The sequence below is a fragment of the Pogona vitticeps genome, chromosome 1 (assembly GCF_051106095.1).
Source record: "Pogona vitticeps strain Pit_001003342236 chromosome 1, PviZW2.1, whole genome shotgun sequence".
In the NCBI taxonomy this organism is placed as follows: Eukaryota; Metazoa; Chordata; class Lepidosauria; order Squamata; family Agamidae; genus Pogona; species Pogona vitticeps.
In genome coordinates, this window is record NC_135783.1 from 332,985,780 (window position 1) to 333,010,221 (window position 24,442).

The 24,442-nt window shown below is 41.7% G+C and overlaps 1 protein-coding gene across 1 annotated transcript; it reads right to left on the reverse strand.

Moving 5' to 3' along the window:
• Nucleotides 1–712: 712 nt before the first annotated feature.
• LOC140703246 (alpha-1-antiproteinase-like) lies at nucleotides 713–13,783 on the reverse strand. The gene is made up of 5 exons (XM_078383751.1): nucleotides 13,266–13,783; nucleotides 10,531–11,184; nucleotides 3,483–3,753; nucleotides 3,135–3,282; nucleotides 713–1,459 (listed from the first exon to the last, which is right to left on the reverse strand). The coding sequence occupies exons 2-5, from the start codon at nucleotides 11,162–11,164 to the stop codon at nucleotides 1,274–1,276; spliced, it is 1,239 nt and encodes a 412-aa protein (XP_078239877.1). The 5' UTR covers nucleotides 11,165–11,184; nucleotides 13,266–13,783; the 3' UTR covers nucleotides 713–1,273.
• Between the last annotated feature and the right edge of the window lie 10,659 nt (nucleotides 13,784–24,442).

The following is a 24,442-nucleotide window of genomic DNA, read 5'->3' on the forward strand; positions in this document are numbered from 1 at the left end:
GTCAGGGGGTCTCAGAGAATATCTAGTAGGTCTCAGCCCTCAGGTATCCTGATTTCTAGGAGATTTTAGAAGGATAACAACAGCAAGAGGGAAGTTATTTCTCAGTAGGATTTTCTGCCTTAACTGTTTTTTTCCCTGGACAATATTCATGCCTAATATCTTACTGACTGCACTGTTGCTGTTGAATGGGATTATTTGTGACTATATTTCCATGTCAGTTCCCATGCCATCAATGTTCATTCAATATTTCAAGCCACAGAGCCCCATTTGTTTACTCCCTCCCCCCATTGCCAGTTTTTTACTTCTCTTCTGGAATTCTGGAATCCACAGCAGCCCCTCTTCTTCCAAAGAGGTTTCCAGTCTAACCAGTATCACTGTGCACGCCCACTAATAAAAGGCCCTGACAGAGAGATGGTTTTGAAGGGGTTGTATACAAATCTAGCTACCTTGATTTCCCTGATGTAAGAACACAAAGGTCAATAAAAGACCCGTTCTTTGAGATTTGCTAATGGTCCATCCTTAAACATCACGGTGCTATGTGGAAAATAGTCATGAGCTAGAATGTTCTCCCTAAATGTGGGGGAGCCAGATGGTTTTCAGCTGTAAACATATGGCTGATATCTGAGGTAGAGATGATTCATATATTTTACTCCTGCATAAGGATGCTTGGAAGACCCCCTGCCTCAGTCAATTTCTGTGGAGTTTGTTGGTCTTTTTGTTGGCCCTACTCTAATTGGTTAAAACCCAGTTATGTGAAGGATTCCCCAATATGTTTCTAAAAGAGAGATCGGAAAAATACTCATGAAATTGCTTGTACTCTTAAATTTAGACTGCTTCGATTCATTATACATGTATATAGAGAGAGATCATTTAGAAAGCTCCACAAAAACTGATGTCTCTGACCAAGAGTGAGATGAACAATTGCTTTTGAGGACAAGTGACAATGTGTTCTTTCAGGAACATATTAGGATCCTATATTGATTCCTGTCTATTATGTTCAGTGCATTCAGTCTTGTTTTTCCTCTAACATTTATATAAATAAAACAGGTTTTTCATAATGTTTAAGAGATATTTTTAAATAAGAAACTTATGTGCAATTGTAACCAATGCTTAGGTTAGAACATCTGTACATGAGAATAAAATAACAAATTCTTATGTTTGTGATGATGGCAGTGGTTTATGTCTCTCAGACCAAGTGGAAGGTTTGTGCAAACTGAAAGGCACCTGGGTACCTTTTCACACAAAGTTTACATTGGTGCAGTTCTACATGGTATTAATTTTTGGTAGGGTCTTGAACTTCTCCTAGAAATAATACATCATTGTCAATAGTGATTACTTGGAGAAAGGGCCTGTCGAATCTGATTACAATGGGGCGGGAAGTTTGAATCATTTCCAGCAAGGTGGCTACTGCAGCTTCAGTGTCATTCTCGTGGACATTTAGGTAAGTTTTATGAATAGCCTACAAGGAGAGAAAGCAATAATTAGTATTGACACTTCCCCAAATTTTATTATACAATTTATTCCTGGTGCTTCAAAATGCAGGTATGCAATGTATTCTGAGGCTTTGTTTCCATGTCATATGTCTCCTGATCTATTGATATTAATTGCCCAACATAAGAAAATAAGAGTTAGATTAGATCAAGGAAAGGTCTGTCTAGTCCAACACTTTATTTAAACCTAGTGGCTATTAATAACTTAGGGAAACTTGCCAGCTGGACATGAATGGAGTTGCTCCTTCATCTCACATTCCCAAGCAACTGATCTACAGAAACGTCTAGTCTCTGCTCTCCAAGCACCACGACTGTCAGCCATTTGTGGGCCTACCTATTGTTGAGGACCCAAACCAATGCTAAGTGGAGCTGAGAGGAAAGAAACCAACAATTAATATGCATTCGCGAAGGCTTTCACATCTGGGATCTAATGGTTTTTGTGGGTTTTTCAGGCTCTTTGGCCGTGTTCTGAAGGTTGTTCTTCTTAATGTTTCACCAGTCTCTGTGGCCGGCATCTGCAGAGGACAGGAGTAGCACTCTGTGCTCTGGTGCAGTTAGTTGGAAAGTTGAGTATTTGTAGCTGTAGGTTCAGCTTTTGTCCTATTCAGGAGATGGGTGATAATGGTGATCAGTATGTTTTTGTTGTGGATCTATTGTTGTAATAAGGAGGAGAGATTATCTGTCACTGTGCTTGATGGGTGTCGTTAGCTGGTCTTTTGTGTGTAGCAATCACCAGTCCTTGTGGCTTGGTAGAGTTTGTTACCTTTTGCAGGTTGTATGTTTCAGTGCTGGGAGCCAAGCTTTATTCAGTTTTAAACTTTCTTCTTTTTTATTGAAACTCTGCTGATGTTTATGGATTTCAATAGCTTCCCTGTGCAGTCTAACGTAATGATTGCTGGTGTTGTCCAGTACTTCAGTGTTTTGAAATAGAATTTCATGTCCAGCTTGTTTTAGGGTTTGTTCAGCTACTGTTGATTTTTCCGGTTGTTTTAGTCTGCAGTGTCTCTCATGTTCCTTGATTCTGGTGTGGATGCTTCATTTTGTGGTTCCAATATATACCTGGCCACAACTGCAAAGTATCTGGTATACTCCTGCAGTGGTGAGGGGGCCCCTTCTGTCTTTTGTTGACCATAACATTTGTTGTATTTTTGTGGCAGGCTTGAATACTGTTTGTAGGTTGTGTTTTTTTCAAAAGTTTTCCCATATGGTCCGTGGCCCCTTTGACGTATTGCAGAAATACTTTATTTGTGGGTGGCTGTTTTCCTGCTTCAGCATCCACACCAGAATCAAGGAACATGAGAGACATTGCAGACTAAAACAGCCGGAAAAATCTGCAGTACCTGAACATGCCCTAAAACAAGATGGACTTGAAATTCTATTTCAAAATACTGAAGTTCTGGACAACACCACCAACCACTAGGTTTTTTTTCCAGATTTTCTGGCTATCTGTGGGTTGCATTACCAAAGGAGGAGGGCTAAAGAATATCTTCTCATGTAAAGGAGTTCTCAGCAAGAGATGCAAGTACTCTGCTCCATTATCATCATTATAGTTCTTTATAATTCAATTCTTTGTCAACTGGAAAGCAAGTGAACACAAAATCTTTGGGTTGATATATTTTACATGATAAATTCAGGGGAGCATACCTTGGAAACCTTCAGGTTAGGTTTCCCAGTCATTCCAGATAAATCTGCACGGTCTTCGAATACATCAGTGATCCCCATCTTTTGTAACGTATTCTTAACATCATAGCTACCAGATATTGAGAACCTTGGAAGGAATAGTTCTACTCTCCTGTGGAAAGAAAGGTCAGAGATTGGTAAGGAGTCATTCTGATATATATAAGTTATGCAAAAGCCAATGCAGAGACCAAACCTTTCTGTGCAAGTAGTTAGAAAGCACTGTCACGCGTGGTGGTCCTTGGACCGTTTGGTTCAGGACTTGTCTCAGTAGTTGAGGTCTACCCTTTGATCTGTTACAGAAGACTTGCTCACCCTCCATGCAATGAGTTCTTCCATTTGAACAGAAGGTCTTTTCCCAGAGCCTGTTCCACATGTTTCAGTTTCCCTTGATCAGGAAGGATGAAGAGGGCCGAGGCACCGCCCTTGTAAGGAAGCTCCACCACCTCGCAGGACAGATCTGCATCACGGTAAGTCTTAAAATATGCATCTTTGTGCATCATAGGAACCTTTACCATTGTCTTCTTATCCACGAAGAAATGAGCTTCACGGGTTGCCTGAGAATTGAAAGGATTTTGCCAATAGGCTTAGGAAGCAAAAGACACAAGCATGAAGGTTAGTGTGGGATGTAAAACAAATTCAAATCCTATTTGGACAAATGCTTGATTATCTACGAGACTAAATTTGGTGAGGATTGGTCTGATCTCTTTATCATCCCTTTTGTCTGCTTGCTGACACTGTGATTGCCTGATTCAGTGCAAAGGGGTGCTCACACGAGTGTAAGTTTCCCTGAAGCAGGTGCCCACTGTGTCCAAACTGTTTCCTTAAAAAATATGGGAATAAACGGATTTCACTCAGGACTGAGCCACACTATCATGAGGGTTACAGGACAAGAGAAAGTGAGATTGGTGGTGGTGGTGGTGGCTGTTACATACAGCACTGATGTTACCTGTCTGTCATGGGTTTGGAGGGAAAGTTCCATCCTATGGGGAGTGGAAGGCGGGACATCAGGAGGAGGGGCTGTACTGTATAAATATGTGATGCGTGTGTGGAGAAGCTAAGCAGACGAAGCAGCAGCTGGGAAGAAGGAGTTGGTGTGGGAGTCTGTGTGTCAGACAGGGTACTACTGTGTGTCAGAGTACCAACCTGATAGGTTCAGGTGTCTGTTGGTTAGCCAGAACTGATAGGTTCAGGGTCTGGGCTTTAAGTTAAGGTTCTGGGTGAACCAAATTGTATGCTTGTATGAGTGAGAATAAGCCACGTTACTTTATATTATTCACCTGATTGTTTTATTTTACCCTGTGTGTATTTAAATAAACCTTATTCTTTTTATTGTTTAAAAATCCATCCCTGGTCTGTGTGACTTCTTATAGGGAATGGTTGGTGGCAGCTTAGTGTAACTGTGTGACATATCCCAGTAGGTCTGGGTTTGTCACATTGATTGGTGTCCAGCGTGTGGGATACGACTGGTCCAGTTGTCCAGCGGTCCAGCAAAGCCTTGGCAGGTGTGCCCAGAGCAAGGGGGGTCTAGTCAGGGACAGTCTGAGGCGCGTAGGTAATCTTCTAGGTGTACCTCACGGGGAGGTGCGCTAGTAGAAGAACGTGCCAACTGGGGAGACTTAGATTAAGGTGCTCTGAGGCAGCCTAGTTTTGGCGGGAAAAGCTGAGGAAAAACTGCGTAGCAACAGCGAGCTAGCTTGCCAGCTGAGAGGCCCAGCAGAGGGGGGTAGGCTCTGACTCGATACTGTTGCAACTTTAGTGCTGAAGAACAGCAGCAATCTCTAGGGAGAGCTGGTTCTGAGGTAAAAGGAAAAAAGTGGTCGTTTTATTTTGAGGCTTGACTTTTTAAAGCAGCCTGTTCTGAGGGGGGGTATGCCCTTGACTCGAAGCCAAGTAGCAGACATGAGTGAGGTGAAAGACCCCCAGATTGACCAAGGTTCTGAGGAGGAATTTGGCTCAGTGCAAGGTGACAGCACAGGAGAGCAGGACCCAGAACTCAGAAAAATACTCCTAGCCCAACAGCATGAACTGAGGGTGAGGGAAATGGAGGAAAGATTAGAGAGAGAAAGAAGAGAGGAAAGGGAGAAACAGAGACAATTTGAATTGGCATTGGAGAGAGAGAAAATGGCGTTTGAATTAAGAAAACTGGAACTGATGAACCAGAACAATAATAATAATAGGGATTCTGAGGGAGGCCAATTGTCTAAGGCTGACCTGAAGAAATTCCCTGTGTACCACAAGGGAGATTGTCCTGAGGTGTTCTTTTCCTTAGTGGAAAGAGCGTTTGTGGACTTCTCAGTAAGGGAAACTGAGAAGATGACCATCATGCGGTCTTTAATCAGTGGTAGCCTGGCTGAGGTTTATGCCGAGATGCCTGAGGAATTGATGAAAGATTTTGCAGAGTTTAAAAAACTGGTGTTTGCCAGACATGGGATAAATGCAGAGCAGCTGAGACAAAGATTCAGGTCCCTCACAAAAAAACCAGAACAGACTTTTACCCAAGTGGGGGCCCAATTGGTGAGGCTGCTTGAGAAATGGCTATCGCAGGAGGGAACAGAGACCTATGAGCAGCTTAAAGACTTGATAGCACTGGAACAGTTCTATTCAGTCCTGCATGGGGAATTGAAATTCCAGGTGAGGGAGAGGAAACCGAAATCTGTGGCAGCAGCCGCAGAGATCGCGGATTTTATTTCCCAAATAAGAAAGCCCTTGGGTGAGGGGAAATCTGTAGGTAAACCCAAAGAAACCTACAGCAAGTACTCTCAGGGACCAGGGAAAAGCCAGCAAGGGGGAGGGGCCCATGGTGAAGAGAAGCCCTCAGACATGAAACTAAGACCTCAGATTTTGGAGGGAAAACCAAAACAAGATGAGAGAGAATCAAAATACACCAGAAAATGCTATTTCTGTCAGGGAAAGGGTCATCTAATCTCAGAGTGTGAGAAATTAAAGCAGCTAAAAGGAATGGTGCCTCAGAATTCTAGTGGGACCAAGCCAAAAGCTGTGTTCTGTGTCCAGAAAGAGCAAGGCTCAGTGTCACAGAGGGAGCCTGTTGCCATGGCTACTCAGTCTGGAACAGCTACCTCTACTGATCAGGCTGAGGAAAATGGTCCTCTTGTGGAGGTAAAGCGCTGCTTGCTGATAAAAACAGATTCTCAGTTGTTTGAGACAGCAGGAGTGGACGTAGGAATACTTGACCGTCAGTATAGGGGGCTGCGGGACACTTGTTCCCAGGTAACCCTGTGCCATCCAGATATTATTCCTAGGGAGTTTATAATCCCAAATGAGAGCATGAAGGTGGCAGGGATTGAGGGGCAGGTAATCTCTCTACCAGTAGCAGAGGTACCTGTCCACTTTCAAGGCTGGAGGGGAGATTGGCGGCTAGCAATTTCATCGACTCTGCCAGCAGCCGTGCTCGTGGGAAATGACCTGGCTGAACATGTGAAACGGGTGCTAGTGATTACACGCTCACAAGCCACCACAGGGACAGTTCAGGGGGGTAATGATGAGCCAGAGACGGAAGCAGAGGGGAGTTCAGAAGCTGTGGTGGAAACCTTAACCACAGACAGCAGATTTGGACAGGAGCAAAAGGCAGACGCCACTCTCCAAAGGTGTTTTGAACAGGTGACTGACGCCCAGCTAACACCTGAAACCCCAGTGAGATTTCTGGAGAAAAAGGGGATTTTATATAGAGAAACCCTGAGGAATATCTCAAAAGGGGGAGATGGGATCAGAAGTCAGCTGGTGGTACCTGAAAAGTATCGCCCCATGATCTTACAAAGGGGGCACTCTGACATGTTTGCTGCACACTTAGGAGTGAACAAAACACAGCAAAGAGTCACACAGAATTTCTACTGGCCTGACATAGGGAAGCAGATCAGGGAGTTCTGTAAGCAATGTGATGTGTGTCAAAGGCAGGGGAATAACCGCGACAGGACCAAAGCAAAGTTGTGCCCTTTGCCTGTGATTGACACTCCGTTCAAATGCATAGGGGTGGATATTGTGGGACCTTTGCCCAAGGCCACAAAGAGGGGGAACAGGTTCATTCTAACAATTGTGGACCATGCCACAAGGTATCCTGAAGCCATACCCTTGACTAACATTGAAACTAACACAGTGGCCGATGCTTTGGTGGGGTATATGTCCAGGATGGGATTTGCCTCAGAGATAATCACAGATTTGGGCGCATCGTTCACATCAAAGCTCATGAAACGCTTATGGCAAATCTGTGGAATTAAGCACAAGGAAACCACTGCTTATCATCCTGAAAGTAATGGGTTAACTGAGAAGTTCAATGGGACTCTAATGCGCATGATCAGGGCTTACTTGGCAGAGAATCCAAACAATTGGGACCAGAAGCTGCAATCCCTTTTGTTTGCTTATCGATCAGTGCCACAAGCCAGTACCGGGTTCAGTCCGTTTGAACTTTTATTTGGGAGAAGGGTGAAAGGGCCCCTTGATTTGATCAAACAAAATTGGGAGCAGATCACCCAGGATGACCCACAAGACGTTGTGACATACATAGACACCTTGATGAATGACCTAAGGAGAAATCTAGAGCTGGCAGCAGAAAACCTGCAAGCTCAGAAGGTCAGACAGAAAACATGGTATGACCACAAAGCTAGAGAGAGGCACTTTGACCCAGGGGAGGAAGTGCTTTGGCTTAGGCCCTGCAGAGAGAATAAACTGCAGCTCAAATGGGCAGGACCATATAGGGTCATCTCCAAGATGTCAGACCTGAACTACCTAATAGAGCAGGAGGAGAACCAAGCAAGGAGGGTGGTTCATGTGAATGCCCTAAAACCCTACTACAGAGGGGAGCAGAGGGTTTTATTTGCGATAAAAGCAGCTGAGAGTGAGGAAGCTGAATTACCCTTCTGGGAGGGTAGAGGGGAAGTAAAATACAACCCAGAGGAGGTAAAGATCAGTCCTGCACTCACCCAAGACCAGCAGCAAGAACTAAAAATGCTGCTTAGTAAATATCAACAGGTGTTTTCCAACAAGCCGGGGATAGTGAAGGGAGTGATGCATCGGATCCACACAGGGGATGCACCCCCGCAGGCAGTATCCCCATACCGAGTAACGGGACCCTATAGGGACAAGGTGCGGAAGGAGCTGGACGAGATGCTGAGGGAGAACATAATCGTCCCCTCTTCTAGTCCTTGGTCCTCTCCGATAGTCCTTGTGGACAAGCCTGATGGGAGCATTAGGTTTTGTGTTGATTACAGGAAATTAAACCGTGTAACCACTCCTGATGCCTACCCAATGCCCAGGCTAGACAACCTGATTGAAACCATAGGGGGTTGTCGGTTCATCTCATCATTGGACCTGGTAAAGGGATATTGGCAATTAAGAATTGATCCCAGGGATCAAGAAAAGACTGCCTTTTGCAGCCCTTTTGGTCTCTATGAGTTTCGAGTCCTGAGCTTTGGTCTCAGAAATGCACCAGCCACATTCCAAAGGCTGATGGACCAGACCTTGGCAGGGCTCAGTGACTTTACAGTGGCCTACATTGACGACATAGGGATCTTCAGTAATACCTGGGAAGATCACCTGTTACACCTGGAGTTAGTGCTGCAGAGGTTAAGTGCAGCAGGGCTAACAGTAAAGGCCAGCAAGTGTCAGCTGGGTAGCCCAGAATTAAAATACTTGGGTCACATGGTAGGGGGAGGAATGATAAAACCCCTGGAGGCCAAAATAGAAGCTGTTCGTGATTGGCCTAGACCCAACACCAAGAAAAAAGTCAAATCATTTCTTGGGTTGGTGGGCTACTACAGAAAGTTCATCCCGAGGTTTAGCGAGATTGCGGCTCCGCTGACCGATCTGACGAGGAAGAAGGCTGATGACCGCATCCCGTGGACCAGCGACTGTGAGGCTGTTGAAGAAGAAGCTGTTGTGGGAGTCTGGGTGTCTGACAGGGTACTACTGTGTGTCAGAGTACCAACCTGATAAGTTCAGGTGTCTGTGGGTTAGCCAGAACTGATGGGTTCAGGGTCTGTGCTTTAAGTTAAGGGTTCTAGGTGAACCAAACTGTATGCTTGTGTGTGTGAGAATAAGCCACGTTACTTTATTTTATTCACCTGATTGTTTTATTTACCCTGTTTGTATTTAAAATAAACCTTATTCTTTTGTTGTTTAAAAATCCATCCCTGGTCTGTGGGACTTATTATAGGGAATGGTTGGTGGCAGCTTAGTAACTGTGTGATAGATCCCAGTAGGTCTGGGTTGTCACATTGATTGCTACCCAGCTGACACTTGCTGGCCTTTACTGTTAGCCCTGCTGCACTTAACCTCTGCAGCACTAACTCCAGGTGTATCAGGTGATCTTCCCAGGTATTACTGAAGATCCCTATGTCGTCAATGTAGGCCACTGTAAAGTCACTGAGCCCTGCCAAGGTCTGGTCCATCAGCCTTTGGAATGTGTTGTTCTTTTGTTGTTTAAAAATCCATCCCTGGTCTGTGTGACTTCTCATAGGGAATGGTTGGTGGCAGCTTAGTGAAACTGTGTGGCAGATCCCAGTAGGTCTGGGTTTGTCACATTGATTGGTGTCCAGCGTGTGGGATACGACTGGTCCAGTTGTCCAGCGGTCCAGCAAAGCCTTGGCAAGTGTGCCCAGAGCAAGGGGGGTCTAGTCAGGGACAGTCTGAGGCGCGTAGGTAATCTTCTAGGTGTACCTCACGGGGAGGTGCACTAGTAGAAGAACGTGCCAACTGGGGAGACTTAGATTAAGGTGCTCTGAGGCAGCCTGATTTTGGAGGGAAAACCGAAACAAGAGGAGAGTGTTACATAACATATCCCAGTAGGTCTGGGTTTGTCACATTGACAATGGCCAATTTGCTCTTGTTAGCACGTTAAGACAGCCTTTAGTGTTGTAGCTCAATGCAACCTGCCCCTGCCTTGCTGAATCCTGAAAACTGTCTGGAAGCCTACGGAGATTTCATCCAGAGAAGCCCAGTTTCCATGGGTGTAAATCACAGCAGAGCAAACTGTGCCCCCACCCCCATAATCACAGCCTTACTTCTAAATCAACACAACTCATTTACATTAAAGATGAGAATTTTTGTCGTGAAGGTACGACAAAAATGTTATTCTTTTGACAAGATTGTAGAATGTCATTTCCCTTCTCAACTTAGAAAATGTCTCTACAACTAGGAATCAGACGTTTGTGTTTCTCATCCCTAGAACGGGTTGGATTATCGCTCAGGAAAACGGTGTCAAGAAATCTACTAGGCAGGATAGTGTTTTCTGGCACCGCTTAAACATTGAAGTCATTCATAACAGCAGAAAAAAAAGAGAAAATTACAAAGGAATCCAATAGAAAAAGTATGGAAATGTCTTTAGAAAAATAAAGACCACCAGACATACCTTTCAAGAAGACATGGTTTACAAGAACCATCACAGAATCTGGGCGGAGACCCTTGATATCATCTTTTATATGGGTTTTATTTTCTATGTAACTATTGATCTGCTTCTCAGCTTCAGAAGAATTCTTGAAGTTGGCAGGAAAAATCTCTGCTTGATAACAATCTTTGGCATCCTTCACAAACTTCTGCAAAAGTTGCACTTGGTCATGAGTGAAAAGGGCATTTCCAATGTTCAGCTCAAGTTCAGCCTTGGGGCGGTTTAGCATTTGGAGAAGGTGACGAAACCCGTCATGGATTTCCTGCTCGCTGATCTCCGTCTCGTTGAAGCCAAGTCCTGTCAAAATCTGGTTCAGGGTGGTGGATTTAGCTCCCAGGGACAGGAAGGCAAAGGCGGTGGAAAGGCTCAAAGGAGAGAAAAACACATTCTCGTCACCAGCCTCTGAAACAATTTGGTGGAAGAATTTAAAAGCAAAGTTGGCATTGCTTCTGGAGATCTTTTGATAAGACAAATAGTCAGGAGCTTCAGTTGGATGATGGTGGTGATCGGCATCTTCTCCATGATGGCCAGGGACATGGTGATTGTATGCAAAACCACAGATCCCCAGAAGAAGCAAACAGAGGTAGAAATTCGACATGGCGTTGAATGGGAACTAATCTGGAAAGGAAGAATCACATTATTAACTGGTTGCAAAAGCAACGTGATCACAGTTCTCCTTGTACAGCAGCCTCACATCGACAGGGGAAGTGATTTGTATGTCCTTTGCTGCCATTCTTTTTGCAGGTTTTGAGATATTTCTTTTGGCTTGATTCGGGGAGATGATTTTGGGTGATTTTTTAGTGAAAGAGCATAGCATGCATTGGGGACTTATCCCAATACAAATGACCTTTTCAGATAATTACAATTAGCTAGTGGGGATGGGGTTGGGGGTGTGAGGAGGAGAAAGAGCTTATATTTCAGGACACATGGTCAATTTCCAATGGGCTGTTCAATTTTTCATATTTTATTGTGTCTGTATTGTTTAAATAGACTAATGCAATTCCCCACATTTATTTGTGCTATGCTTAGCCTCTAGCATGCAACTGCCAATCAAGAAGACAAAATAAAAGCTTTTATGCAAACATAAAAAGGAAATTGACCACACATCAAAAGAAGACTTACAATCGTATGTGACTGAAACGCCAAATAGGGAGCAAAGCAGTACGAAATGTAGTTTGAAAATTTTCTTATTATTGCTTATTATTGAATCTTAGTTTGTGTAAGCTGCAGAGAATTGTGGTCTGGCCGCGAGATTGCTGGGGAAAACTATAAAAATAAAATAAATAAAATTTTGTCTAGGGGACAGAAATGAATCAAGGGAACGATTCTTATATTTCTGTGAATCTAACCTTATGTTTATTCTAAGGACATTCTTCACACAACCAAAGAGATGGCTGTGGAAGTGGAAACCATCAGATGGTCAATAGAGAACTCAGAGTCTATAATTGGGAGCAGGAGATAGAAAAGTTATATTCTCTCTACCAAAACAAGATCAGGAGCAGATTGTTGGACTGATCATGAAACTGTTTTGTATATAATATTAGAGTAAAGCTGATGACTAATAGTGTCAAAAAATAATTTAAACAATATTCCTGATCAATTTAAATACATTTAAAGGACAGATTTGCCTCTCTAAACTCAACTTGCATGCAATTTGTATTCCTAAACATCACCAGGAGAAATGTGGATTGATACCAGGGCTATTATTAGGGAGGCATGCAAAAAGACAATTCATGTAGTAAAACGAAAAGAAGGACCTAAATGGGTGAAGGAAGAAACACTTAAAAATTTAAAAGAAATACAAGGAGGAAGAGTAAACAATGACAAAACAGGATCAAAACCCTGAATGCAATTTTTCAGTGACTCTTACATTTAGATAAAGAAAACTATTACAAGAATCCATGCAAAGAAATGGAGGAGAATAACTAAAGGAGAATAACTAAAGGAGAAAACAAGAGTTCTCATTCAGAGGATCCAAGGGAAATTTATGCCTAGATCAGGAAAGCTGAATGTCCAATAGAAGAGAAAGAGAGAGAAAGTGGAAACAGTGTACGGAAGATCTATATGGAGGAGATTTAAGGGTGTCACAACCCAAAGGGCCAAATGACACTGCTGGGAGAGGAAGAAACCAGGAGATAGAGGAGGTGGTCTTGAGGAAAGAGGGAAGGGAAGAGATGGGATGGCACTCTGCTCAGAAGCAGGACAAGCATTTGGCTTTGGAAAGGAAAGCTAGAAGCTAAATCGGAGAATTTTATGAATACCCAGAGAACTGTATTCCCTGAGAACTGTAAATTCCACAGAATGTGAACCTCAAGGAAGATGTGACACATGCACACATACATATGTCTTGTTAGATAGAAACTCCTATCAATTACTTCAAGAATAACCAACGATGGCCACTATCATTCAAAAACCACCAGGCGGGCTGCAACTAAATTGCCCCCACCTGCTTTATGATCTCTTTTTAAGTCATCCATTTTGGGAGAGCCTGTTTAGCACAATAAGGAGGAGGGACAAGAAGGACAGTGACAGCAATCAATGGAATTGCCAACGTTTTGGTGAATCAGGAGCATTAATTAATGCAATTGCAGACCACTCTAGTAAGCAATTCATTTTCCTTAGATTAGATTAGATTAGATTAGATTAGATTAGATTAGATTAGATTAGATTAGATTCAAAAAAGTCAATTTGATACTTACATGGAAAAGGGAGTTTTGGTAGGAGCTGTGCAATGTCTTCGCACTGGCTTTCCTTTATATATACAGTGGGGCACCCTTGAGAAATATGTGCTCTTCAACAAGCAATAAGATGAGCAAATAGTTTCTGTGGGTGTAAGTCTCAGCAGAACCAGAAAGATTGTAATCCTAAGAATCCTGAAGTCAGTTAATTGACGGTGAGTGGGATGGGTAATACGGGTCTATCAGTGAAACGGCGGAGGAAAGAATAGGCACACAGCCTCTTCTGGTTGGGATTACGCTCCTTCTGAATAAACAAATACTCAAGTTGGGCGTGCTCCTGGATTCATCTCTGAGCCTGGAAGCCAAGCATTTTGCTGTGGCCAAGGGTGCAATTGCATAGTTGCAACTAGTATGCTGGCTGCACCCATTGCTGGAGGGATCTGATCAGGGAATGGCGACACATCCTGGGTGGATCACTGTAGCTCATTCCATGTGGGACTGCCTTCAAAAAGGGTTTGGAAACTTCAGGGAGTCGAAAATGCTGCAGCTAGATGATTAAACCGAGACTGCTTGCAGGAATCATGTAACCGTGTTTTGGGCACAGTTCAAAGTGCTGGCTTTTATCGATAAAGTCTATAATGGCTGGGCGGCCAAGCTATCTCCTTGGCTATGCCTACCTTGATGAGTCTGTCCAGGTGGTGAATGCTTGAAATTCCACACACCCCTATATTTTCCTTATTATGTATATGCTTAAGTAGGAGTGAATAAGAATGAACTTCATGATTTACATTACTTTGCATATACATTTGGGTTATCAAAACTATCAAGGATGAAAGTAGAAGTTTAGCTCAGCAGCAGAAGTAGAATCTGCTGTGCAGGAATAAGAAACATAAAACAAGAGCCAAACAAACAAAAAGACATTGTGGCACATTTTAATGAAAGTTTTTATGGAACTCGCTCACTTCTTCAGACATAAGAGTCAGAATACAGAGATTATATGGTAAACCATTCATGAAAGTCTCTACTACAAACACAGAGTAGTGTTAGGCTGCATTTCATTCCAAGTAATGAATTAAGACCCCTGTTTGTTATTTAGGTCTCTTGAAAGTTGGTTCTGTAAACAGCAACAATGGTTAAGGGAAGCAAAATCAGAAACAACATGTGGTTATGATAAGAATGACAGATTTTACTGTTGAGCCTTGTCCTGAAATGGGGAGTCTGGAATCATATAGCAGAAATTTCAAGAGAAATATAGAGAACCACCTGGGAGAGATGCTTTTTTTGTGGTCTTTCACTAAGCAGTGGCTTGAACTCAATGACCTTAGAGGCACCTTCCAAATTTATTATTCTATGATTGTATAATTTGGAAAAGAAATAACCATAAGGTAACAACAACATAAAATCACATTTGGCAATGACTTAAAAATATTAAAAAATATTTAATTCAATTAGATGTGTGTCCAGCATTACATATCTTATCCCAGCTGTTTCCTTCTAAATTCTTCTAGTCTATTCTAAGTTCTTCTGTAATATATCTTCTCTGGAATAGCAATGTTCATATTTTTTGAAGGGTATCCTGGTAGACTAAAGTATTTTGAGAAAAGTTTCTGTGTAGTGCAGTTTCTGATATCTGATTAATATCCATTAATTCTTCAGCATGGAGATTGTCTGGTTTGTCATATGTAGAGGGCAATGTGGCTTTGTTGGCAAAAGGTGGCATAGATCACGTGGGCATAGGAACAAGTAAAAGTGCACTTGAAGTTGTATGTGACATACCTGGGTCCTGTGATTGTGTTACCAGAGTAAATGTAGAGGCAGATCTGGGATCTGGGATTGTAAGTAGGGTAGTTCCCATCAATACTTCAATGTTGTGTAACTCACTGTGTGTCAATAATTGATTGGGGTTGTCTGTAACCAAGTATAGGCCTGCCACCCAGTGCTTGGGAGACTAAAGTCTTCTTGCTAGTGCCCCTCCTGCTGGAAAGGCAGCAGGAGGGGCACTAACATAAACCAAACTGCCTCCTGGGAGAACCTCTTCCTCAGCACTCCCAGGCAAACAAGGAAATGCATTATTAATCGCCTTTGAAGAAGAAAACCTGCAGAGCCATTATGATTGCGTATGTGTGTTTGAGAGAGAGAGAGAGAGAGAGATGGTCATCTTCAGTTTTCTACTGAGGAACAAGAGAAAAGTTCAACTCAGCTCTTACTGATAGAGGCCCAGTGGAGATAAAAATCACAGATGCAGGGGAGTCCTGGGTCCCACCGACTTTTAGGTACAATCTGCGCTTTTCAATATCCATAAGGAGGCTTGGAAAATAATATATATATAATTTGACTCCTTTTTCAATCATTAGGAAAAACCACTGGGCCACTCAGGTATAATCTAAACCAAATCCCTTATGAATACACAGTGGAAGTAAAGAACAGATTTAAGGAACTAGATTTGGTGGACAGAGTGCCTGAAGAACTTTGGATAGAGGCTCGTAACATTGTCCAGGAGGCAGTAACGAAAACCATCCCAAAGAAAAGGAAATGCAAGAAAGCAAAGTGGCTGTCCAACGAGGCCTTAGAAATAGCAGAGAGGAGAAGGGAAGCAAAATGCAAGGGAGATAGGGAAAGTTACAGAAACTTGAATTCAGACTTCCAAAGAATAGCAAGGAGAGACAAGAGGGCCTTCTTAAATGAACAATGCAAAGAAATAGAGGAAGATAACAGAAAGGGAAAAACCAGAGATCTGTTCAGGAAAATTGGACATATTAGAGGAACATTTTGCGCAAAGATGAACATGATAAAAGACAAAAATGGGAGGGACCTAACAGAAGCAGAAGACATCAAGAAGAGGTGGCAAGAATACACAGAGGAATTATATCAGAAAGATGTGGATATCCCGGACAACCCAGACAATGTAGTTGCTGACCTTGAGCCAGACATCCTGGAGAGCGAAGTCAAGTGGGCCTTAGAAAGCCTGGCTAACAACAAGGCCAGTGGAGGTGATGGCATTCCAGTTGAACTATTTAAAATCTTGAAAGATGATGCTGTTAAGGTGCTACATTCAATATGCCAGCAAGTTTGGAAAACTCAACAGTGGCCAGAGGATTGGAAAAGATCAGTCTACATCCCAATCCCAAAGAAAGGCAGTGCCAAAGAATGCTCCAACTACCGTACAATTGCACTCATTTCGCACGCTAGCAAGGTTATGCTCAAAATCCTACAGGGTAGGCTTCAGCAGTATGTGGACCGAGAACTCCCAGAAGTACAAGCTGGATTCCGAAGAGGCAGAGGAACTCGAGACCAAATTGCTAACTTGCACTGGATTATGGAGAAAGCCAGAGAGTTCCAGAAAAATATCTACTTCTGCTTCATTGACTATGCGAAAGCCTTTGACTGTGTGGACCACAGCAAACTATGGCAAGTTCTTAAAGAAATGGGAGTGCCTGACCACTTTATCTGTCTCCTGAGAAACCTATATGTGGGACAGGAAGCAACAGTTAGAACTGGTCATGGAACAACTGAGTGGTTCAAAATTGGGAAAGGAGTACGGCAAGGCTGTATATTGTCCCCCAGCTTATTTAACTTATATGCAGAATACATCATGCGGAAGGCTGGACTGGAAGAAACCCAAGCCGGAATTAAGATTGCCGGAAGAAATATCAACAACCTCCGATATGCAGATGATACCACTCTGATGGCAGAAAGTGAGGAGGAATTAAAGAACCTTGTAATGAGAGTGAAAGAGGAGAGTGCAAAAAACGGTCTGAAACTCAACATCAAAAAAACTAAGATCATGGCCACTGGTCCCATCACCTCCTGGGAAATAGAAGGGGAAGATAAGGAGGCAGTGTCAAATTTTATCTTCCTGGGCTCCATGATCACTGCAGATGGAGACAGCAGCCCTGAAATTAAAAGGCGCCTTCTTCTTGGGAGGAAAGCGATGACAAATCTTGACAGCATCTTGAAAAGCAGAGACATCACCTTGCCAACAAAAGTCCGAATAGTCAAAGCTATGGTTTTTCCTGTCATGATGTATGGAAGTGAGAGCTGGACCATAAAGAAAGCAGACCGCCGAAGAATTGATGCCTTTGAATTGTGGTGCTGGAGGAGGCTCTTGAGAATCCCCTGGACTGCAAGGAGAACAAACCTATCAGTTCTAAAGGAAATCAACCCTGAATGCTCACTTGAAGGACAGATCCTGAAGCTGAGGCTCCAGTGCTTTGGCCATCTCATGAGAAGAAAAGAGTCCTTGGAAAAAACCTTGATGTTAGGAAGGTGTGATGGCAAGAGGAGAAGGGGACGACCGAGGATGAGATGGCTGGACAGTGTCTGCGAAGCAACCAACATGAACCTGACACAACTCCGGGAGGCAGTAGAAGACAGGAGGGCCTGGCGTGCTCTGGTCCATGGGGTCACGAAGAGTCGGACACGACTAAACGACTAAACACACACACAACCAGTTTTGACCTGGTTAGATGATTGAAAAAGTTTTGACCTGGTTAGATGATTTGGCAGATAAAAATCATGGCTATTTTTCAGCAAGTGCTCAAAGTGTTATTCTTATTTTACTTTTTCATTTCATTTTTCCTAACCTCACAAGAAGAAGAAGGGAACCCAGCCCAGGATAGAAAAGATTTATCACTGATATGAGAGTTTGGGACAGCAGTTGTAAAAGCAGACAACTTTTGCAAGCTGTGATTCCAAACCCAGAGGCCAAGGGCTGGAATGTTGAGCCTGTCAGATCCTGTTGGACAACTGACGCTCCCTAGGGGGTCCTGTAAGATTTACAGACCTCCAGGGCAAAGAGAACACATTCTATGATCCATCATCTATGATTTATGATCTTTGTAAAGGGTTAATACCAGAACAAAACCAAATAATCAGTCACAAGCTGTTTGTAAACTCATCCGGATATCTCATGTTAAGTTTTCATTGTTGCAATAATTGCAGGCCACCCCAGAACTTGTTAATTCTATACAAGTATTTCTTTACATCATTTCTAGGTTCCGTATGAAAAACAAGAAAAATCCAAAAATATTACAAATACTGTATGTAACTTTTCAGAAGTCAGAGGCATGTTGCTTTATCTTGCAAAATCTTCCTTACAGCTATGAACAAACTGCAGGCACAAAAAGTTTAACAATTTGAAAAGTGAATTAGGTTGGGCTTGAATACAAAACACAGGAGTGTTGAAATACATGAGCTGATATCATCAAATATGGTGGAGATTAAATACAATTAAATATATTAAAAAAATTTAAGCTACATTCTGTAAAACAGGAGCAGCTTCATTAAGAGTACAGACTCTTTCAAGAGTAAAAATGAACAATAAATGCTTCTAGCCAAATACATTATCAATCGCCTTTGAAGAAGAAAACCTGCTGAGCCATTATGATTGTGTATGTGTGCGAGAGAGAGAGAGAGAGAGAGAGAGAGAGAGAGAGAGATGGTCATTGGTCATCTTCAGTCTTCCCCTCAGGAACAAGAGAAGAGTTCAACTCAGCTCTTATTGATAGAGGCCCAGTGGAGATAAAAATCACAGATCCAGGGGAGTACTGGGTCTGAGAGACTTTTTGTACAATCTGCACTTTTCACTATCCATAAGGAGGCTTGGAAAATAATAATATAATTTGATGAAAAAAATAAAATAGAATTTCTCTATTATTGTTAGGTTCTTTTAATTTGTTAACTGCCCAGAATAGTGCATTGCACTAATGTGCAGGAAATAAATAAATAATAAAAACTGACAAGTAGGAAATCATATGCCAAGCTTTAATAGCAAAAGCCAGCCTCAGTGTTTACAATGCCTATGTCATCAGTCAAAATGGTCTACATGTGAAATGTGTTATTATACAAAAGCCTTGTAGGCTAAGCTCTACAGTATGTATCGTTTGTAGACAGAGATTTAGGCATATGTGTGTATATATATGTCTGTACGGATATGTGTATATAAAGTAAAAAAATTTAAAAAATGGGGGAAAATGGTCTACATGTTCAGAAAAGGATTCCAAGCGAGCGAAAAACTGGTTACTTGACTAATATTACAAACATGTAACTTTTGAGAAATCACAGGCATGCTGCTTTATATTGCAAAATCGTCCTTACAGCTATTAACAAAATTGCAGGCACAAGTACTTTAAAAATATGAAAAGTGAATTTAAGTTGGGCTTGAATGCAAAACATAGGAATGTTGAAATACATGAGCTAATATCATCAAATATGTTGGAGCATAAATACAATTAAATATAAATAATAATATTTTAAGCTGCATTTTGTAATACAGGAGCAGCTTCATTAAGAGTACAGACTCTTTCAAGAGTAAAAATGAACAATAAATGCTTCTAGCCAAATAAGGCAAATAATATACCTTTATATTTCATTTAAAAGCAAAAAGCGATACAGCTTTGGAAGCTTCAAAAGCTTTTTAAAAATTCATTAAAGAACATGGGAGGTCTTACAATAAGAAAGTAGAAGTGAAAAAGCATTATATAGCTCTAAGCATGTAGTTGACACACAGAAGAATATTTTCTCTGAAAGAGAACAGCTCATCCTTCTGTCCTAGCCTTCTTCTCTGTTATCCCCATAGCTATCTCCTGGCCGCTCTCAGTCAGTCTGCATGTTCCCATTTGTTTGCAAAAAGCAAGTGGCTGTGGTTCTTGGGAAATGTGCTCTGTGAGATGATCTTGGTAATATGGTCCCATCCCTTTGATAGAAATCTCTTGTTTTTATACACATGGTATTACACTTAGTCAAAACACCATGATGGAGAACTTAAACTCTTCCATGGGTAAGCGATATCAGCTTGTCCAGACAGATGTAGGTCAACTAAGCTACCTGCAAAGATAACTTGTCTCTGGGAATGTGCCCCCACCCCCATTGCAATAACTTCCTTAAAGCCATATTTGGACAGTACAATACATTTTGAATGCCAGCTTCCTGCATTTTACATTTAAAATGTTCCATTCCCAAACATTATGGAATAATTCATGAGTTCATACTCCTCATTGTTACCACACTGAATTAAGGAATAATTAGTTACTTATTAGGAAGCTAAAGTGTTATTAAACCAATGGTACTTTTGTCTTTCTTTTCTACTTGCTTAACAAGAATAAAACTATCCCAAGCAATATTCATTTTTTCTCTCCTTTTACTCTGTTTTGTAAAAGCTTCCGAGCTTTCCTGGAAAACCACTAAGGCAGAACATGGGAAAATACTTCTGTGGATGGTAACGCCTGCAGCCCTCTTAGCCTGCATAGCACTTGAAATGACAACTGGTGATTCTGTAATCCAAAAATGGAACTTTGAGATGTTCTGAGGAAAATGTTTAAGGAAGTGTAAGTGCTCTCACTTACCGTCCTATAGAGATTACTCAGAAGTAAGCCTGATCACAACCTAATCTCATGACAAAAGCAAAACTTTTAAGATATCAAGATTTATTTAAAATGGATGGTGAATTAAGGTCTAAAGAAGAGCTAGAGACACAGAATATTTATATAGACTGGTGTTCCAGAGCACAGCTGGAATCTAGATATATAAAAGACAAAATAGAAGGTTTCTCCTCAGAACAAACAATGTTTGATAAGCTTTTTTTAGGTTCAAAAGATAAAATAGTTAAGAAAATGTATAACTATCTGTTAGAAATTAAAATGCAAGATGAAATGGTTAATGAATGTACGATTAAGTGGGCACAAAACATAGGGCATAATATTGATATTGGTCAATGGTTGAAAATATGGCAAAATAATATAAAGCTTACAAGATCGGTTAATTTTAAGGAGAATATATATAAGATGTTTTATAGGTGGCATATGACTCCAGAAAAATTGTTGAAGATGTATACAGATGTATCAAATGTGTGTTGGAAATGTGAAGCACATGTGGGAAGCTATTATCATCTGTGGTGGTCATGTAGAGTAGTGAAACAGTATTGGAAAAGAGTACATGCTGTGTTGCAACAAATATTGTTTTGTAAGGTGCCATTAACCCCAGAACTGTTTCTATTGAGTATGATACCTGATAACATAGATAAGACAAAGGAGTATATAGTTATATACATAGTCACTGCAGCCAGAATTCTTTATGCCAAAAATTGGAAAAGTCTGATGGTACTGAAACAAGAAGATCTTACAGAGAAGATACGTGAAACAGTGGAAATGGACATTTTATCAGAAGTAATGAAGGACTGTCCTTTACAAAAGGTAACTGAAAGATGGGACTTATTCTATAAATGGATAGAGTCAATAGACAACGTATGAAGAGCATACATTGAAATGAGTACTTAAATTTGGAAGACAGAAAATAGTAAAAAGAGTAATCTGGAATTTTGATATGGCAATGTGTATAGAATGGATGTTAGTATGTTATTGTTTCTCCTCTTCCCTCTTAACCTCAATTCCCTTTTTCCTTTTTGTCACCTCTTGTTAAAATGAAAAAGTTAAAAAGAAAGTAAGCCTGATAACCTCCTGCCAACCTAGCAGTTCGAAAGCACGTTAAAAATGCAAGTAGATAAATAGGTACCCCCACGGTGTGAAGGTAACGGCGTTCAGTGTCTAGTCCCACTGGCCACGTGACCATGGAGATTGTCTATGGACAAACGCTGGCTCTACGGCTTGGAAACGGGGATGAGCATCGCCCCCTAGAGTAGGACATGAGTGGACAAATTGTGAAGGTGAACCTTTCCTTTTTTAAGCAGGAAAAGTTTCTGGAGCCATTTTAGAATGGTATCTTCACTTTCTGGATCCTGATATTTGAGCCCATAAAACATATTTCCTGGCTACAAAGGCTGGCTCAGAAGAGTGTGGTTTTTAGTTAGTTTAAGTGAGATTGCCAGAGTGGTCTTAACTGACCAGATAGGTGGGATATAAAATAAATAAATAAATAAATAAATAAATAAATAAATAAATAAATAAATAAATAAATAAATAAATAAATAAATAAATAAATAAATAGTCTTTCTAAAATCTCTGGAAGTTCAGTCATAAGCAGCCTGCTGTTTGAAGGCTGGTGTTAACATTCTTTGCAACGTACCCTCCAATCTACCGACCCTTTGATTTGAGCCTTCTTGTCCAATCTGAGCTGGAGCGGCCTGGCACCAGGAAAGATGTCCCACCTTGGCCTTGTTTGGTATTTGCCTTATCAAGCAGTGAAGCCTCCTCCTAACCCTTCTGGTGGCCTTGTAAACTTGGTCAATAGTTTCTGATGGTCTGACTGTTCCAATGCACAGTGAAATATCAAAGGACAATACAATGACTAAAAGACCCAGAGGGCTAAATGTTGGTTACATCTGGGTGTGTGTGTTCTATTCAGAGAATATCTAATAGGTCTCAGCCCTCAGCTCTCCTGATTTCTAGGAGATGTTAGAAGGATAATAACAGCAAGAGGGAGGTGATTTCTCAATAGGATTTTCTGCCTTAACTGGTTCTTTTCCTGGACAATATCCATGCCTAATATCTCACTGACTACACTATCTGTTGCCATACCTACATGTTGAATGGGATTATTTGTGGCTATATTTCCGTGTCAGTTGCCATGTCATCAATGTTCATTCAATACTCCAAGATACAGAGCCCTATTTATTTACTCCCTCCCCCCACTGCCAGTTTTTTATTTCTGTTCTGGATGTCTGGAATCCACAGCAGCCCCTCTTCTTCCAAAGAGGTTTCCAGTCTAACCAGTATCACTGTGCACACCCACTTATAAAAGGCCCTGACAGAGAGATGGTTTTGAAGGGGATGTATACAAATCTAGCTACCTTGATTTCCCTGATGTAAGAACACAAAGGTCAAGAAAAGACCCATTCTTTGAGGTTTGCTAAGGGTCCATCCTTAAACATCACGGTGCTATGTGCAAAAGAGTCATGAGCTAGAATGTTCTCCCTAAATGTGGGTGTCACATACAGCACTGATGGTACCTGTCTGTCATGGGTTTGGAGGGAAAGTTCCATCCTATGGGGAGTGGAAGGCGGGACATCAGGGGGAGGAGCTGTACTGTATATATATTGAGAGCTGGTGTGGAGGAGAGGAGTTGGAGTCTGTGTGTCAGACTGGGTACAACTGTGTGTCAGTTAGTACATACCTGATAGGTTCAGCTTTCTATCTAGGTAGCCAGAACTGATAGGTTCAGGGTCTGTGCGTTACTTTAAAGTGTTCTGTGTGAACCAATCTGTTGTATGTATATGATTGAGACTAAGCCACGTTACAGTATTCTATTTACCTGATCCTTTTATTTACCCTGTTTGTTATTTCAATAAACCTTGTTCTTTTGTTTAGTAAAATCCATTCCTGGTCTGTGTGACTCCTTATAGGGAATGGTTGGTGGCAGCATAATTATAGGGTGGTATACTCCAGTAGGTCTGGGGTTGTCACATTGATTGGTGTCCAGCGTGTGGGATACGACTGGTCCAGTTGTCCAGTGGTCCAGCAAAGCCTTGGGAAGTGTGCCCAGAGCAAGGGGGTGTGACAAACCCAGACCTACTGGGATCTGCCACACATTAACGAAGCTGCCACCAACCATTCCCTATAAGAAGTCACACAGACCAGGGATGGATTTTCAACAAATAAAAGAATAAGGTTTATTTAAAACAACACACAGGGAAAATAAAATGATCAGGTGAATAAGATTTAGTAACGTGGCTTAGTTTCACTCATACATACACACAGTTTGGTTCACACAGAACCCTTAACTTGAAGCACAGACCCTGAACCTATCAGGTCTGGCTAACCAACAGACACCTGAACCTATCAGGTTGGTACTCTGACACACAGTAGTACCCTGTCTGACACACAGACTCCCACACCAGCTTCTTCTTCCCAGCTGCTGCGTCGTCACATCCCAGCGTCTCCTAACTTCTCCACACACGCATCACATATATATACAGTACAGCCCCTCCTCCTGATGTCCCGCCTTCCACTCCCCATAGGATGGAACTTTCCCTCCAAACCCATGACAGACAGGTAACATCAGTGCTGTATGTAACACCTCCCCTCTTTATAAGTTGTTTTGTAGGGGGAAAGCTAAGGTGCTTTTTCCCAAAAAACAACCTGGATAAAACACACAACAACAGTTATACATACCATATCATACTTACTTATACTTACATTCTAAGTTAACCATAGCAATTAGGCATTTAAACATTTACCATATACATTACATCAATTTACCTTTATTCATACAAACCAAATTCAAAACCCAGGTACATTTAACTTTTT

Bases quoted from the DNA above. Each gene is read 5' to 3' on its own strand.
- LOC140703246 (XM_078383751.1), bottom strand. From the start codon at position 11,164: ATGTCGAATTTCTACCTCTGTTTGCTTCTTCTGGGGATCTGTGGTTTT. The intron at 3,283-3,482 runs GTGAGCAAGTCT...TTCTTTCCACAG, and splicing joins AAGAACTCATTGCATGGAGG to GAGAGTAGAACTATTCCTTC. The intron at 1,460-3,134 runs GTATGCTCCCCT...CTCTCCTTGTAG, and splicing joins CTAACCTGAAGGTTTCCAAG to GCTATTCATAAAACTTACCT.